The sequence below is a fragment of the Podarcis muralis genome, chromosome 8 (assembly GCF_964188315.1).
Source record: "Podarcis muralis chromosome 8, rPodMur119.hap1.1, whole genome shotgun sequence".
Taxonomy (NCBI): domain Eukaryota; kingdom Metazoa; phylum Chordata; class Lepidosauria; order Squamata; family Lacertidae; genus Podarcis; species Podarcis muralis.
The window spans coordinates 34255506-34273462 of NC_135662.1; the positions used below are offsets into that span (position 1 = coordinate 34255506).

General features: G+C 42.0%; 1 protein-coding gene across 2 annotated transcripts in view; it reads left to right on the forward strand.

Moving 5' to 3' along the window:
• Nucleotides 1-527: 527 nt before the first annotated feature.
• ARFGEF1 (ARF guanine nucleotide exchange factor 1) overlaps nucleotides 528-17957 on the forward strand; it is a 71773-nt gene continuing 54343 nt past the window's right edge. For both annotated transcript variants that reach the window (XM_028736767.2, XM_028736768.2), the window contains exon 1: nucleotides 528-1367. In XM_028736767.2, the coding sequence (XP_028592600.2) occupies nucleotides 1244-1367 (124 nt within the window). In that variant the 5' untranslated portion in view covers nucleotides 528-1243. The remainder of the gene's footprint in view (nucleotides 1368-17957) is intronic.

The following is a 17957-nucleotide window of genomic DNA, read 5'->3' on the forward strand; positions in this document are numbered from 1 at the left end:
CTTCCATTTGTTCATTCACCCTGACTGCAATCCCAGCCATACTTACTTTGAAATAATGGGCTTTAGTTTCCAGTAATAAATGAGGTGACATGGCTGTGTGAGTCTGTTACAGTAAACATATATAAGGTATATTGTGGCATCTTCAAACCCAACATATTGTGGCATAATTCTTTATGGAATAGAACCCACCATTAGTTGCATAAAGAGTGTGTGTAATATATGATAAATGTTCTTGTATATAATGTTGTATTTGACAAAGAGAACTCTAGTCCACAAAAGTTTGTATCACAGTTTTTAAGGTTCCACTTCTTGGTTTGCCTCCAAAACGTTAAGAGCTCACAGTCAGTGTCATTTCTATGCAATCTTCAAACGACCACACACAAAAAAAAGCACAGTGGCCGGCAAACCCCCTTGCGATTTGCCCCATCACCACTGAGCGAGCAGTGAGACATATCTGCCCGAAGGGAGGCATGGGGGAGAAGGCGGGGCTCCAATCCGAGGTAACAAGCAGACCAGGGCGAGCTTCCTTTGGCTAGCCGGAAGGAGTCTCTGCCACCACCGGGAAGCGTCTGAGGGGAAATCCGAAGTGACAGGGGCAAAGGAGAGAGAAACCCCCGCCGCGTAGGAACTCCGTGAGGGAGGCTGAGCGCGCTCTGGTCTGCAGCCTCGGCGCCGCTCAGCCTCTTTCCCCCATTGCTCTCAGAGGCAGGAGGCGGCGGCGGCGGCGAGGCCCCTCCCCTGCTCACACCTGTAGCGCGGGGCCGGCCGCCTGTCCCGGCTCAGCCTCGCCAGCGCTGCTGGTGGTGTTGCTCGCTCCCTGCGGCTGCGCCTCCTCCCGGTCTTGGAGAAACAGCAGCAGCCAGCCGCCGCTGCCGCTTCCTCCTCTGCAGCCACTCGGGCCGCGGCGGCCTTGACGTCGTTTCCTTCCAACATGGCGAGCGCAGGAGGAGGTTGCTGCTGCTGCTGCTGCCGCCGCCGCTGCTATTGCTCCTACTGCCGCCGCCGCCGCTGCTGCTAATGGAGGCGGAGGCCAGCCGGCTCTGAGGGCTGCGCGTTCTCCGGAGGGCCGGTTCTCCTTTCCCCCCACCCCGAGCGAGGTCCGCAGTCGCCGTTCTTGCCCGAGCCCAGCCCGGAGGTGGGAAGAAGCTGCGCTTGGGGCTCCTTCGCCAGGGGTGCCGCCCGGGCAGCTGCGGCGAGAGGCACCGAACCAGCTCCCTCTTCTCCCCTCTCCCCCTGCGTCCCCATGTATGAGGGGAAGAAGACAAAAAACATGTTCCTGACCCGGGCCTTGGAGAAGATCCTGGCCGACAAGGAGGTGAAGAAGGCGCACCATTCCCAGCTGCGCAAAGCCTGCGAGGTGGCCCTAGGTAAATCTGGGGAGCTGCGGGGAGAGAGGAGGAGGCGGCGGCGGCGGCGCAGGGAGCCCGAGGCACCTGCAGAGGGGAAGGGAAGGCAGGCCGGGGCCTTGCTCTGGATTAGGGCAGCTGTCATTGTGGGGACGAGGCTGGCCGGGGAAGGGGAGAGGAGTGGCTGGCTGGCTGGGTGCGCCGAGCGGGGCGACAAAAGGCGGCTGTTCGGAGCAGGTTTCGGGGAGAGGAGGTCAGTGCTGATGCATGAGGCGGGCCTTTGTGGTGAGGTTTGGACGTGGCGGTGGGAGAAGATGAAAGGCCGTGTGTTTGTGCGCTACGTTAGTCTCGGGGAGGGAAGTTGTCCCCCGTGCGGTGTGTTTTTTTTGGGGGGGGGGGGAGCTGAAGGCGCGTGCGTTATTGGGAAGCTTTGGCTTTGTTGACAAGGAAATGCAGGCGGTTGCCTTGACACACGGCTTTTCTCTTTCGCTGCCTCCTTGGCGCACCTACACACCCTGCATGAATAGGCAGAGAAGGTGTGTAGAGAGCTGACCTGGAAGAACAAGGCCGCCGGGGAGGAGGAGGAGGGAGCAGGTGACGGGCGGGAGGAGGAGGAGGAGGAGGCGAGGACGGAAGCCGAAGAGAGGCGGACGGTGGAAAACAGGGACAGTGACACCCTGTCAGCATTTAAAATTGATGCCTGCTCTTTGAATTGAGAGGCTGTTGTGTAGCAAGGGAGAATGACAGCAGGGAGGGATGCAGTGGTACAAGGAGTCTTTTATAATACATCAGCCCAGGAAAAATAAGGCCGCTGGGTGGAGGAGTTTCTTTCATGTATCATGTGGTTATTTCATTCTGAATAAAAGGAAATATTGGAATGACAAGGTGAGCTACTTGTCCAGGTTATTAGATTGGGGCTTAAACCCTCCACTGAAGTTTTCAGAGACAATTGAATCGCTTTATTAGGACATTGTTGTTGTTTTTATATATTTAATTATACTCCACCTTTTTCCCTGTCAGGACTCAAGGCAGCTTACATATAAAAATGAGAGCTGCTAAAAACATAGAAAACCTGATACACAGTTATTATATGAGGGAAGGCAAAAATAAATAAATAAATGCATCTATGGACTGAGTTGACCCATGCATCCATGGACTGAGTTTAAAAGCAGGGAAGTACGGTAAAATACTTGTTAGATCTATAACAATTGGCAAGTCATTTCCCCTCATCTTTGAAATTGTGGAGAGATATATATTACAATGTGGTGGGGTTTTTTATATTAACTTTTGTTTGTATAATATTCACTTCACAAATGTGTGTATTTAAAGAAAATGGCAATCATCTTAGTTTACTGCTTGTCTTTTATAACCTGATCCAGAGATCTGTGCATGTAAGCATCCCTTCTCTGAGTCAGAATCTATTCCCAAACCAGAGCTGTATCTACCTCTACATATCAATTTGGATGTCCAGCTCAACTACTTTGTTTCATTGGGATGTGCATTCATATATGCAGCACCACCCACATTTTGTGTATAACTAGAGCTGGATTAGGGCAATTATTTTCACACTTGTGGGTTTGCCATTAACCAATTTTGTGATTTATTTTTTTTAACAATTTCTGTGTTCTCTTTTCTATACTAAATTGTATTACTGCCTCTGTACATCAGTATAGTTGCAGTAGATTCTTAAAAATTAAACTTCTTTCTAATGCAAGGCCTGAGGGGGAAGGTGAATAAAAGGCCCTTTAATTTATGGTACCTTATAGATTTGCCTTTATCACTTAACTTGATTTGCATTAATAGTGAAAAAACCAGGAGGCCAACAATACAGTATTTATTTGTATGCAAGACACTCCAGTCAAGGCCAGAGCTCTATTGTATAGTAGTTATAATCATTGTTTGACCAATCTCTGCCTCTCAGGCCTCAATTCTTGTAGAGCATTTGTACATAGACACATTATGCAGACTGACATATTGGGCAGCTCTCTGTTGCAAAGCTTTCCCCCCTCTAGATTTGATATTATTTATATGTCAAGTTTTAACTTTGAATGCAAGCTACCTTGAGAGGCCCTGAAAGTCAGCATACAAATACTGGTAATAAATAAGTAAATAGGTAGATCTCATGCAGGATCTGTTGCTGTTTAAACAAAGACCTGTCAGATCGACATGAGCAAGGCCTAGGAAAATTGGAATAATTGCTGGAAGTATAAACAGCAATGGAGTGATTAACTCTCATTCCAGGTTAGTGTGACTTGGTAGTTTACACAGAACATAAACATCACAAATGAAGAATAATTTATAAATCTATACAAGATGCCCTTTTTGTGATCTGATATTTCATGAAACATCCAAGACAGACTTGAACTGAATTGATTTAAAACTGCTTTCGTTTGTTACCTATACACTATAGGCACTGTAATGACATAGAACTAATACCCTAACTCCTGATTCATCTGAGCTTGACTTTGGCTTTGTCCATTTTATTATTTACTAGCTCCTGTTTATTGTTTGCTGTGAATTTTAACTGTGTAGTATGGTTTTTATTTATTCAGAATGTTCATTATTTATTATGTAGAAGATTTCAAATAGAGCCCACAAATGTACACATGCTCAAAAACCAAACCAATCCTGTTTGAATTACTGGAACATGCTTAACGTGGGGCTGGCTTTGAAAGGTACTCATAAACTTCAACTGGCTCAAAGAGCTGCAGCCAGATTGTTGACTGGGACTGGTTATAGGGAGCATACAATTCCTTGTTAGAACAGCTTCACTGGCTACTGGTCTGTTTCCAGGCACAATTCAAAGTGCTGCTTATGACTGAATGGCTTAGGTCTAAAGCTAAGCTATCTGAAAGACTGTATCCTCTTATATGAACCTTCCAGGGTTCTGAAATCTTTGAAGGATGTCCTTCCCTCATTGCTGCCACCTTCACAAGCGTATTTCATAGGGATGCAGAAGAAGGCCTTCTCAGTGGCTGCTCCCAGACTTTGGAACTCCCTCTCTAGAGACTAGCTCTGGCAGGCTTTTGGGAACTGACTGCTTTTAACGAACTTTAGTCCCTGTCAGGGAATAATATGGGGTATAAATAAATATAATATCCCATAATAATAACAATAAACAGCCATGTGGTGGCCAACTGCTTTGGCAGGCATATTGCCTGAAAAGCTGTTTATAGGCAGTAATAACAATGAAGTAGAATGCCTTATTCACAGGGTTAGAATGACTGATTAGGAATAGCAGGAGCAACTGTTCTGAAATAACTCAACTGAAATTGAATTGCAAAAGAACATGGCTGTTCCAGGATCATAACTCATCACTCACTTCACTACAACTTGTACAAGAACACAATTATTTGTGCACAACTATAATTCATTTAGAGGTGCTTCTCCAGGAAGTATTCCCAGCCATAGTGCTCCATATATCTATTTGTTTATAAAACAAAAAGTCTTACTCAAATGCTTTGAAATAGGCCATTTGTATTGACCCCCCAATGTAATTTAACAATATGTAACAATATTGATAGGACGCGGGTGGCGCTGTGGGTAAAAGCCTCAGCGCCTAGGGCTTGCCGATCGAAAGGTCGGCGGTTCGAATCCCCGCGGCGGGGTGCGCTCCCGTTGCTCGGTCCCAGCGCCTGCCAACCTAGCAGTTCGAAAGCAGCCCCGGGTGCAAGTAGATAAATAGGGACCGCTTTCCAGCGGGAAGGTAAACGGCGTTTCCGTGTGCGGCTCTGGCTCGCCAGAGCAGCGATGTCACGCTGGCCACGTGACCCGGAAGTGTCTCCGGACAGCGCTGGCCCTCGGCGTCTTGAGTGAGATGGGCGCACAACCCCAGAGTCTGGCAAGACTGGCCCGTACGGGCAGGGGTACCTTTAACAATATTGATATCCTAAATATACTAAGAAATAAGTGCCATTACTTGTGCCTGTGGGAACTGCGTATGAGAAAATAGGGCTAGGGTTAGTGTGCAATTTTAACTAATGCCAGAATATAACACTTACCAAGAAGTAGGTCTTACTGAACTCAGTGGAACTTATGAGTAAATAATGCTTACTTTATGGCTATCTTAGAATATTCTCAAACAAAATATGTATTACTTATGGGAAGGACAATATCAACTGATTATGGGCCAAATATTTATTACTAGCCATTAATCAATATTACTGCATGTGTGCACATGCAAACAGTATCTGAGAGCGTCTCTGAATAGTAATAACAGTTAAAATACACATGTGTCTGGCCTATAAAAATGATAAGATAATTCTTGGATATCTTTTTTGTATATTATAGTTTATTAACACATATTTGTCCAGTATGTATATAATGCTAATTAAACATAGTTCTGAATATTTAAAAACGTAGTGCTCAATATTTAAAAATAAAAAATAGTGCAGGAGAGAGACTAAATGGGTAGAAAAAAATAGTCTTGATTTTGAATCTGTTTCTATCAAGTATCAATTTCAGTTTATTTTTATATGGAGATTGAACCTTATGAAAAGTTGTCATTTTCTTCCTGTCTCATGATAGAGGCATTTGTGTCTCCAACTAAGCAAACCTCTGCTTTTATGATAATATGCAATGCAGTCCTATGCATTTCTATTCAGAAATAAGTCCCACTTTGCTCAACGGGCTTATCCCCTTGTAAGTCTGTTTAGAAATGTAATATTTGAGAATAAGTTTCATTGAACTCATTTGGACTTATTTTTGAATAGACACAAATAGAGTTATAGTTTTATTTTTTCTTATGCTGGAGAAATAGTTTTCAGACCTTGGATTTGATCTGCCTTATTCTAATTACATGTGGCCTGTATTTACTCCATTTCCCCTCTCAATGTTCCTTTTGTTTTTTTTGAAACTCATTCATTGAATGCCAAAGAGCTGTGCAAATAGCACAACTTAAACAAACCAGTGTTGGGACAGTAGAGCCATTAATATTGCTGTCTACCCAACATCTTGCACAAGTTTGCTGTATTAAATGAGCAAAGCATGTTAATATAGATATTTCATTCCCTGTTATATTATACTTTAAATATTAGCCTTTATTTAACCATCTTGTTTCCTTCCAAGAGAGAAGCTCTCTAATTTTGGTAATTTCATAGCCCAATGTTAACTTTTTTTATTTGGCTTAGAATAATAAGATAATTGGTTTTGTGTGTGGGCTTTACAAAGAGCTCAGTTCTCATCTTGTTCATATTTTTTTTTGCTCCATTATTGCAGCATTCTTTGAAATGCTTCCACATGTTGTGAGTTTGGTGTTAATGTGTGATGGTTGCTAATGTGGATTAAAATGAAACCTGGTGTGCCACTAAACACTTTCTGAAAGCCTATATTTAATCATGATACTTGAAGCGCTTGTAGCATACTTGGTTGCATTTTAACTTGGGTTTGTCATGATGTCTGTTGTATAATGAGAAAAATGGGTAGAGAGAATTAAAGGATGTAGAAGATTACAAGACCTGCTCTTGATTCCTAAATCCTGGTTGGTTCACTTGTATATCTTTCCCCAGTCCCATATATCCCAATGTGTATCTACCTCTCTACAGTCTTGGATTGTATTAATAGTTCTCTCATCTCATTTCAAATATACCTTCCCATGCTTTGCATTTCTCTGTGTAATGTAAGAGGGCTTGCTTTTTAGTAGTGTATATAAAGTGAAGGAGTTCTTAGACTGCTGAAGCATAAATAGTGTAGATCTTGCTGTTGTAAAATTCCTCTTATTTCAATGGAGCTTATGAAGGCAAAGTATTTTCATTTGTTACGATGAGTCATCTTGACTTTCACACTTCCTTTTCTTAGTTAATATCACAGTTTTTAACAGCATATATTTCCTGCTGCTACAACAGTCACCTCTGACTTTGCCCTATTTTCGTTCTTATCTTTTTACTTTCTCAATCCCCCCCCCCTTTTTTTTGTTCCGTTACCTTACCCTACCTTACTTTACAGAAAGCTGCATGTGTATCCACTAAGGTGGAGGAGTGATCACTCATATTAATACTTATTTACAACTTCTGAAATCAAACCTAAGAACTCCTGAAGAACCCTAATATATTGGAGGTGTGGTGCTAATACTACAAAGTGTGTTTAGGCTGTTTATATACTTGGTGGTCTATGAAAATAATGTGATTCAGTGATTTTTGCCCATGGAATAGAAATTGAGGAAGGAATAATAGTAGATGTGAAAACATTTTGATGTTGCACTTGCTTTGCAGTACATATTGCTGCCATCTGTCTATCTCAAGAGACAATAGAGTGGGCCTCCAAGGGTGAAGTCAAACTGCTGTGTTAGCAAAATCGAAGTGACCTCCCAGAGGCACAGGCCTGGGCAGTTAGTATGAGGGTCCTGGACTTCTCAGACGCCAAGACCCCCCTCTTGACCTCAGTGATGTGGTTCAGAGGAAAGCAGAGCAATATGTGTGGCCCCATCTTGCCTGCAAGAGTTGCCAGGAAGCGTACAAGGCCGTTTTATGGACTCCACTCCATATTTATGTAGCGTTTACTCATTAGCCTTTTCTTCTCCCAAAGATATTACGCAAGGCAGTGGAGATTTAGGATCAGAGTTTTCCTTCTTCTCGATGGGCTACCTTCTCAGGTTGATAAGCCCCATCTGCCCCTCACCTCCCTCTACAACCTGTGCAGAAGCTTTCTTCTTGACCATTGGACCCAATATTGGTCTTACCTGCTCAATCTGCTGGAGCCTCTCTTCACATGCAGGGGAAGTCCCTAACACATTGAGGGTTTGAGAACTATTGGCTACCCTCACCAGGTTTAGCTGGTCAGTTGAAGCCGTTCCCAGAGTATGGCCACTGTCACATGCTGACAGCTTCTAGGAGCCACAGATGAGTGCTGAGGGCAGGGTGGGGACCAAAGGTGGACAAACTGCTTTAGAAGGAGCATGACATGGCTCCATGAGCAACCAAGATGATCAGTGGTCTGGAAAACAAGCCTTATGAGTAATGGTTGAGGGAGTTGGGTATGTTTAGCCTGGATAAGAGGAGACTGAGAAGAGATATGATAGCCATTTTCAAATATCTAAAGGGCTGTCACATGAAAGATGGGGCAAGCTTGTTTTCTCCTGCTCTGGAGGGTAGGACTCAAACCAATGGTTTCAAGTTACAAGAAAGGAGATTCCAACTAAACTTCAGGAAAAAACTTTCTGATGGTAAGAGCTGCTCGAAAGTGAAACAGATTCCCTTGGAAGGTGGTGGACTCTCCTTGGTAGTTTTTAAGCAGAGGTTGAATGACATTTGTCATAGATGCTTGAGAATCCTGCATTGCAGGAGGTTGGACTAGATGGCCCTCAGGGTCCCTTCCCACTCTACAGTTCTATGATTCTATATTGATCTGTTACTCCCGATGGGCGAGGTCAAGCTTTTACTGCTTATAGCCAAAGACCTTGGCAGAAATTCAGAGTTCTAATACAAATTGCATTTGCAAAAACAGTTAGCGAAACTATTTTGTATATAAAACACATTTTGCTTTCCCCTTATTTATTTACCTACTAATTTGTATAGCTGCCCCAGAGCAGAAGTACTCTAGGAAGCCAGTGTGGTGTAGTGGTTAGAGCGTTGTGCTAGGACTTGGGATATTAGGGTTCAAATCCCCACTCAGTCATGAAGCTCACTGGGGAACCTTGGGCCAGTCACAGCCTCTTAAACTACCTCACAGGGTCCTTGTAGGGATTAACTGAGAATGAGGGGATGAACATGCACTCCTTGAAGAAAAGGGTGGGATATAAATGCAGTGAATAAGCTTACCGGCTTAAGGAAGCTGGAGGGGGCAACCAGACGGAGATGTCGGTCGTCAGCCTGGCACCCAGAGATCTCTACATGGTCACACATACTGCCTCCTCTTTTCACTCCTCTACCCCCTTCCCGGTCCCTGGCAATGAAGCAAAAAGAGGATGAGCAGAAGTTGGCCACTTCAATAGCATTGTTGCTAATATTCAGCTTGAGAAGTGCAGCACAGTGCTATGACAGCTGTATACCATCCTGCACTTTGGATCTTAAAATGGATGTGAGAATGACAGGAGAAAGAGTACACTGAAATTGATGACTGCTACAATGCAAACACAGCACTACATGGGCGCTGGATGGGTATCTGAAGGCAGGATATATAAAGAAGCCTCAGAGTCACTTATTTTGCAAGGCTGCCTTTTGCAGTCACACTAGAAAAAAATATGGGCTAATAATTTCTATCAACCTACTTCAAAGATGCTCTTGCTATATTGTAATTTGAAGCTGTGAGCTTTCAAGCAGTTTGATCTGTTCTGGCAAATAGGGCCATGAGATACTACCTAGGTGGTAAAGCTTAGGGAGACTTCTCCTTTGTTAATCTGGTTCCCTGTACATAGAATTTCACACAGGTTTTGTTTTATCAACATCATTAAATCAAGTTGAGCATTAGCAGACTTCCTCTTGATTTCAAAATGTCAGCTGATTGAAAGTCTGTAGTGTTCCAGGGTCAATTGCATTCATTAGTCTCTTTTGCCGTTGTTCCACTTTAAAGCCAGACATATATTTTGGGTGAACACCAGTTCTTGGAATGAAGGGGATAGGCTGGAGTCCACTAATATAGTGAACATAAAAATAACAATTTTGACTTCTGCTATCTGCTTTATAGTGGCATCCCCCCCGCCCCCAAACATAGGGCCCATCTAAATAAAGCAAATTTAGTACTTTAGTCCCTTAACAATACCAAAATGTACCTCACTCCCATACAAAGCCCTGCATAGAATGCACAGAGGTGGTTGTTTCAATCACAAAATAGATTTCTACTCTGGAGAAGGGGAACTGTCAGCTGAATTTGAAGTCTCCTGCTTGGCAGCTTCAGCTTGTCACCTATCCTGATCTCTTATGTACTGGATAACATATCCCAAGTGGTCTCCCCTTTGGGGAAAAGTTACAGCATTTGTGGCTTTTTAGTTCAATTGGAAAAAGGCAAGCAAAGGGGGACATAATGCAGTGCGTAGAGAAAGTTGGATAGAGAGAAAACCAAGGCCATCTAGTGAAACTAGAGGATTCAGGACAAACAAAAGGAAGAACTACATCACACAGCCCATAGTTAACTATGGAATTCACCATCTCAATATGGCACCAAGAATCGGCACCAAGTTGGATGATTTTAAAAGGGATTTATACAAATTAATGGTATCAGTGGCTACTAGTCATGAAGGCTTTTTTCTATTTCTGGTATCAGAGCTGATGTGCTTCTGAATATCATTCGCTGGTGAGTGCAAGAGGGGAGAGTGATGTAGGGCTTGGGTTCTGTTCGCAGGCTTCCCATAGGTATCTGGATGGCTACTGGGAGAACAGGAGGCTGAACTAGATGAGCTTTTCTACCTAATTATTGTCATTAATATTAACAAAGCAAAATAGTAAGAACCAAGGGACAGAAGAAGCTTTTCTCCACAGCTGAGCACCAATATTTGAAATTTGTGACACACATTCAAAAATCTCTTCAAAATTTGTAATTTACATAATGTACTCGGCAGTGTTCAAAATTCCCATTGTTCTAGGTGCATTTTGCAACAGGGAATTTCATTAGCACCAGTAATTTCTGATCTCTGGGTGCAGTACTGCACCTAAGATTTCAGACTAAAACTGCAAGGTGGAAGGAAATGAGAACCTTTTCCTGCCTCCCCACTTCCAGCTACTCTCTGAAGACTGGAGTAGAGACCCTGTTAAGAATATTAGGGAGGTGGGCACAGGAAGGATTAGACTATCTGAAAAATGAACATAGTATTTTAGCTGCAGTTCATTCATTTTCAACTTTGTATTCTTGTTATTAAAGAGATGTGCCTAGACATTTTGTTGTTGTGCCCATAACCAAGGTTTAAGGTGCCATTTAGCTCTTAGCTTTCATATCTCAGTTTCTAACTCAGTGTGTTTTGGCTCATAATTTGAATCCTTTGCAGAGACAGAACACTATTTGCGGCAGTGCTCAGTGTTCAAAGATGGAATAGAAATGAGTTTTTGTGATAGCTGATGTAATAAAAGATAAATTTCCATTAAGAAGATGACTGAACTCGTAAATTTTTATGAATATAACATTCATGATTTCACTTGGCCTCAGAGAAAACTAGTTACTAAAGCTGTGATTCTTTGCACAATTACCTAAGAGTATGTCCCATTGAATTCATTTACTTGAGTTAAATTGTATAGAATTATGTTGTATAGGTTGATTTTGATATTTGTAGATTTTCATTTATTTTGAAATTGGACTTGCAGATATATTGACAACTATCTTCTCTTTGTTCCTTTTACTTTCTAGTATCTCACTAATGTAGAAGGAATTGCTCTTTTTCCATATGATGGTTATGAGATACCATACCTCATCCCTTTCGCAAAATGAGAGCTGAAGCTTTGAAACAATGGTCACAAAAAGCCTCATGCTGAAGTTCAGTGATTTTAATATGAGGCAGAGTTATGTGCTTATGTAATTTTCTCTGTTTAAACAAAAATGCTTAGTTCAATCAAGCCTAGTAACTTTTAAAAAGTTTTTAACTATGGGACTTGAAACTTCATAGTCTTTTTGATTTATTGATTCTTGAAATTTTGTTTTATTTAAAAATATATTGCCTTTCGAGCACAGCAATCAAGGCAGTTAAATATTGTTTATAACAATGCAAAATTACTTAAAAGAATATTGTCATGTAGAAACATGCTTCTATGGCTTGCAGGTTTATTATGGCTGGTCTGCACAATTCTGAGTGCCAGTTCTGACTAATCGAATTTGGACTTTGGGACCCAGCAGTTGGTCTGGCTGCTTAACCTGAAACCACCTCATTTTGCATTGTCTCCTACACCACTTCCCACAATCAGTCTTCAAGGCTTACTTTACCTATTGGTAAATCTTCATTTAGAAGTTGGGACTAAAAGCTACACATTAGCCTTTTGCGCTTGTGTGAAGACTCTGATTTAAGGACTTCAGTGCAAACTTCCATGCTACTTTTTTCTGTACCATTATTGATTAAATCTCTATTCATGTTAGAGGAGAGGGGGATATCAACATTAAAAGTTTATAAATACTTGAATGGCATTACTAAGAAATGCAGACTGACATATATATGGGCAGGGATACTGATGGATCCATTGGATGTCTACTAAGAACTTTCTTCTGAGTAAGCATGTGTAGTGTTGGTGGAAGGCATGGTTGAATTATCTATCCTTAATATTCTGACAATATTGAACTGAGAATTCCTCTGCCATGTGTTGTTGTGGGGGAAAACTATCTTTTTAAAAAGTGTATTTTATTGATTTATCAAACTTAAACAGAATTACATAATAACTACAAGAAGTAAAATCCCCCCCCCATCCATCCTTATTGGATTTGTCTCTAAGTAAGAAATAGCTTCATTCTAGCTCTAGGTTTTCACAAGCATCAGTAAGTAAAGTATTGAAAGTGTCATCCCATACTTGTTGCATGTGCTCTTGGTAGGTGAAAGCTGTGTTCATACTGTGCATATTGAATAAAACCAAGTCAAACTCTTACTTCCTGTACAATGTTCACATAGTAAGGTGGTTTGTCCATGAATATCAAGCCCCAGGTCTGTGAGAGCCAGGCTTCAAATCTATCCAAATTGTATCTGCTTCCTCCTTATCTGCTCAGAAAAATGTCACATATCCAGTGCCCCACAAATAGCAGGGCAGCTTAAAGATGGTGATATTGAACTGAAAAATAAATGCCAAGAAGAGCAAGCACTAGGCACCTCCTTCCTACCTACCCTTCTTCTCCATCCCTCAGCCTATCCAGGCTGGTTTTAGTTGTGGGGTGGGTGGTGGAGCTGAAAACTTAGGAAGATATAGTTAAAACCTTGAATAATATCTTACACTGGAAGGTTATTTTGTGTATTCTGAGTAGCTGAGGAAGCATCTGAGTTTTGCACTAATCTTTTAAGGCCTATTGATTCCTTGTACTATTCATTGGGCTCTATTGGGAATAGACAGTGCATGTTTTGTACTCTTACTAGTGCCCATGAGAACTTCCCACGAGGGACCTGCCTTTTGCCATTATTTTCTCCAATGCCTGCTGCTGGCATTTCATTAACCTTTCCACAAGAGTTCTGACATATCATTTCAGAATTGCATATACACAGAGAGAAAATCCTTTTCACCAATTCCTTTTTATTATCACTGTGGATTGCATGGGGTGGGCAGGATAGAGGTATTGGATCAAAGATTTGCTGAAAGACATTTAACCTGACTTTCTCCATTTGGAATTCTCACAATGAATTTGCTGGGATCAAAGCATTGTTGGGTGAATTTCTTCTTTTGACACATTTACAGGAATGTTTCCACAACTGAATAAGGCATTCAGTTAGTTGGTGGGCTGGGAGGGCTTGCTTCCAAGACCCATCATGCCAAATGTTGGCAGTAGCAGCTGCTTTGATCAAGAGAGTCCTGTATGAGATATATCTCCCATGTCACAACTGCTGCGGTCCACAGAGCAGGTTGGAGTTGAAAGTTCCAAGCTATTCCATAAGTAAGGGGAGAAAGGTAGTTTCCTTTTTCCTTCTGAATTAGCAAAGTGTTGGATTGGGGAGGAGATAGGTACACAAAGCATGGCCCCATGGTGTGTGGGTAGGCAAACTAAGGCCTGGGGGCCGGATCCGGCCCAATCGCTTTCTAAATCCAGCTTGCAGACGGTCCGGAAATCAGCGTGTTTTTACATTAATAGAATGTGACTTTTTATTTAAAATGCATCTCTGGGTTATTTGTGGGGCATAGGAATTCATTCATTTTTTTTCTTCAAAATATAGTCTGGTCCCCCACAAGGTCTGAGGGACATTGGACCGGCCCCCTACTGAAAAAGTTTGCTGGCCCCTGGTGTACAGTGTGTGTGTTTTCACATACTAGCTTTCTTTTGGCTCTTTTTATCCTTTACTTTTCCTCATGCTTGTCCTTCAGGATTGAAATTTAGCATGCAAAGCCTAGTCTCATTGAGGTGCTAGTTTTCTATATTTAGGCTATATATAGGTATTATAGTAGTAGCTGCCAGGATGGAAAAAGAAATGCGGATAGAATAATAGGTTACTGTGTCTAGATAGAAGCAAAAACAGTGAGTTTTCTGGAAGTTTTCATGGATCTACAGAATACTCTTTGCTATTTCAGTAAAGACCTGGGGGGTACTTATTATGTTTCAGGATATTCTTTCCTAACTGGAGTACTCTTGTTCAGGGTTCTAGCTAACCAGCCACAACCTCCTTTCATTCAACCACCATCTCATTTTCAAGTCTGCTTTTCTAACTGATACACAACCATCTGTGGCTACTGGAAGCTGCCATAGTCCAGGGCTCAGCTTGGGAAACACAATACTGTAGGGATTCCTTTCTCTTCTTGGGGTCAGGAGGTAGAGAAAAGCTCTGTATTATGGGTGGCAGAAGAAAATGTAATTAGAGGAGTAGGGCAGGAGAAGGATGACCACTCCTGGAAACCTTGCAAGGTTGTCTTTGATACTAACGTTAGGAATTGAAGAGATGCTGTTTATCGCAGATAAAGGTTAGACATGACATTTCTCTTCTTTGGCATTTTTCTGAATTGCAAAGTAAATGCCACAGGCTTAGATCCAAAGTGCTCCATGTATGAGGGGAAGAGTTTCCACTGATTCCCTAACCCCACAGCCTACTATGCCTTTTAGTCACCATTCTCCTAACCCACAGAAATGGTTTTTCATGGAGTGCATGGGGCTGAAAAATCCTTATGTTCTGCATGGTGTTTTGTGTCCAGGTCAGTGGTCTTAACTTTGGGGAAATGTTTGCTTGGTCCCAATTCTAAAATAACAATAAAGAAATGCACTTTAGTCTAACTTTCTGGCCCTATTCTTTGCACAACAAATGACATTGTTCTTTGTGGTTAGCTCAGTGTCTGTTTACACCAGGTTATTTCTCTAGTTGTCTTTCCTGCACAGCAGGTTTGACCATTTTTATCCTATGGCCTTTGTTGTAAAACTTGTTCTTTATCACACTGTAATACTCCTTCTCACACTGTAATATTACTTCCTGGAGAATAATTATGAAAAAATTGTGTTTTGCTGCATGGTTTCTCTCCCCATATATAGAACACATATGCTATGGAAAACACTTATTTGGGATAATCCTCATACTCTTACACTTAAGATCCCAGTGTTGAGCTGCATCCTTGAAACCTTGAGAACCCATGAGAATGCAGTATTGAACTACAGAGAATGTTCATGACAAGTCATGACATGCCTGTTGTATCTTTGGTGCTTACCTGCCTGCAGCACAAGCAGTTGTTGTACCATAGCCACTGAATGCAATCCATAGATTCAAGCTATTTGAAAGCTAGACCACCTCTTTGAGAATGCATAAAACATGATGGGGGAAAAGTTTGTCTGGTTAAGTAAATCAGGCTCAGAAAGCTCCTTGCATAGTCTTGAATATATGGCACACAGAGGGTAAAATGCTCTGTGTGCTGTAATTTTATGTAAATTAGCTTTTTGCCTGTTAATTCAATATTCTGTGTGTTTTGCTGGAAGGCTGCTTAACTTTGGCCTTCTTGCTGCTTCTGTAGTCTCTTTTGGTTCCACAAATGTTGTCGGGAGGTCTGATAATCAATGTGTGAGAATGACATTGTAGAATTGGAAGAGACCCTGAGGGTCATCTATTCCAGTCTCCTGCAGCGCAAGAGTATCAATGCCACTGATATGAATTTCCTGTTAGGACTGTAAATATCACTTCCAGCGCCATAAAATTCAGCCGCCAATATATAATTGGGCAGTACTCTGCATGAATTGGTTGATGTTGCACAAAGGAAGAAATGCTTTGTTAAATAATTCTGAATAGGAGTTTAAAAGCTATTATTAGTTGCAAACAAGTCCATCAAGCCTAAATAAAAATTACACTAACCGAACCACATGTCTTTTTGTTGTAATAATAATAATTTAATTTAATTTAATTTAAATTCTGTCTGTCAGTGCAAAGTTTCCCAGGATGGTACATAACAATATATTACATATACAAATCTATTTTGTTTAGTCGTTTAGTCGTGTCCGACTCTTCGTGACCCCATGGACCAGAGCACGCCAGGCACTCCTGTGTTCCACTGCCTCCCACAGTTTGGTCAGACTCATGTTTGTAGCTTCGAGAACACTGTCCAACCATCTTGTCCTCTGTCGTCCCCTTCTCCTTGTAGCCTCAATCTTTCCCAACATCGGGGTCTTTTCCAGGGAGTCTTCTCTTCTCATGAGGTGGCCAAAGTATTGGAGCCTCAGCTTCAGGACCTGTCCTTCCAGTGAGCACTCAGGGCTGATTTCCTTAAGAACTAATAGGTTTGATCTTCTTGCAGTCCATGGGACTCTCAAGAGTCTCCTCCAGCACCATAATTCAAAAGCATCAATTCTTTGACGATCAGCCTTCTTTATGGACCAGCTTGCACTTCCATACATCACTACTGGGAAAACCATAGCTTTAACTATACGGACCTTTGTTGGCAAGGTGATGTCTCTGCTTTTTAAGATGCTGTCTAGGTTTGCCATCGCCTTTCTCCCAAGGAGCAGGCGTCTTTTAATTTTACAAATCTGTACAAAAACCCATATAACCAACAATATAAAACAAATATATTCAAAAAGTGAAGTAGAAAAGAATCAAAATTAGAAAATGCAGTGGCATTCTAGTTCTCAACCCACTTCATGTACCTGAGAAAACAAACACATCTGGAGCTAACATCTAAAAGGAAATTATGTTGAGTGCAACTGAAGCTCTGTGAGAAAGGAATTCCACATTTGTGGTGCCATAAGAAACATGGCTCTTTGCCACTGTCCCTCTGACTCTGGATATCAATAGAATTATGAAGTGGTCTCTGCTGAAGAATTTAAGGCACAGGCTGGCTGGAAATTGTGGTTGTGGTCCTGAATATACTTGGTTTCTAGACCATGTAGGACTTTATAGATCAAGTCAACACCTTAAATTGAGCTCAGTAGCAACACGACAGCCAGTGTAGATCCTTTAGGACAGTTGTAATCTGATCTATTGTGGTGAGCGGGTGGTGCTGTGGTCCAAACTACTGAGCCTCTTGGGCTTGCTGATCGGAAGGTTGGTGGTTTGAATCCCCGCAATGGGGTGAGCTCCCGTTGCTCTGTCCCAGCTTCTGCCAACCTAGCATTTTGAAAGCACGCCAGTGCAAATAAATAAATAGGTACCACTGTAGTGGAAAGGTAAACGGCGTTTCCATGCACTCTGGTTTCCATCATGGTGTTCCGTTGCGCCAGAAGTGGTTTAGTCATTCTGGCCTCATGACCCAGAAAGCTGTCTGTGGACAAACGCCAGCTCCCTTGGCCTGAAAAGCGAGATGAGCCTCATAGTCACCTTTGGACTTAACCATCCAGGGGTCCGTTACCTTACCATTACCTTTAATCTGATCTATTATAACAGATATTATTGTTAAACACCAAGTTCCTAACACGTGTGAGCTCATAGGTTTCCATCAAAACTCTGAATCATTCTGGGCATTCTGTTTTATATCTAGATATATTCTTAAACTACAGTAGGAAGAGTACTTTAAAATAGAAAGTTACCATTATAAGCCACAGGAAGTGACATGAGGCATAAGAGGATTTCCAGAACCTTAAGTGAACCAATGTCATTTTTAAAAGGCT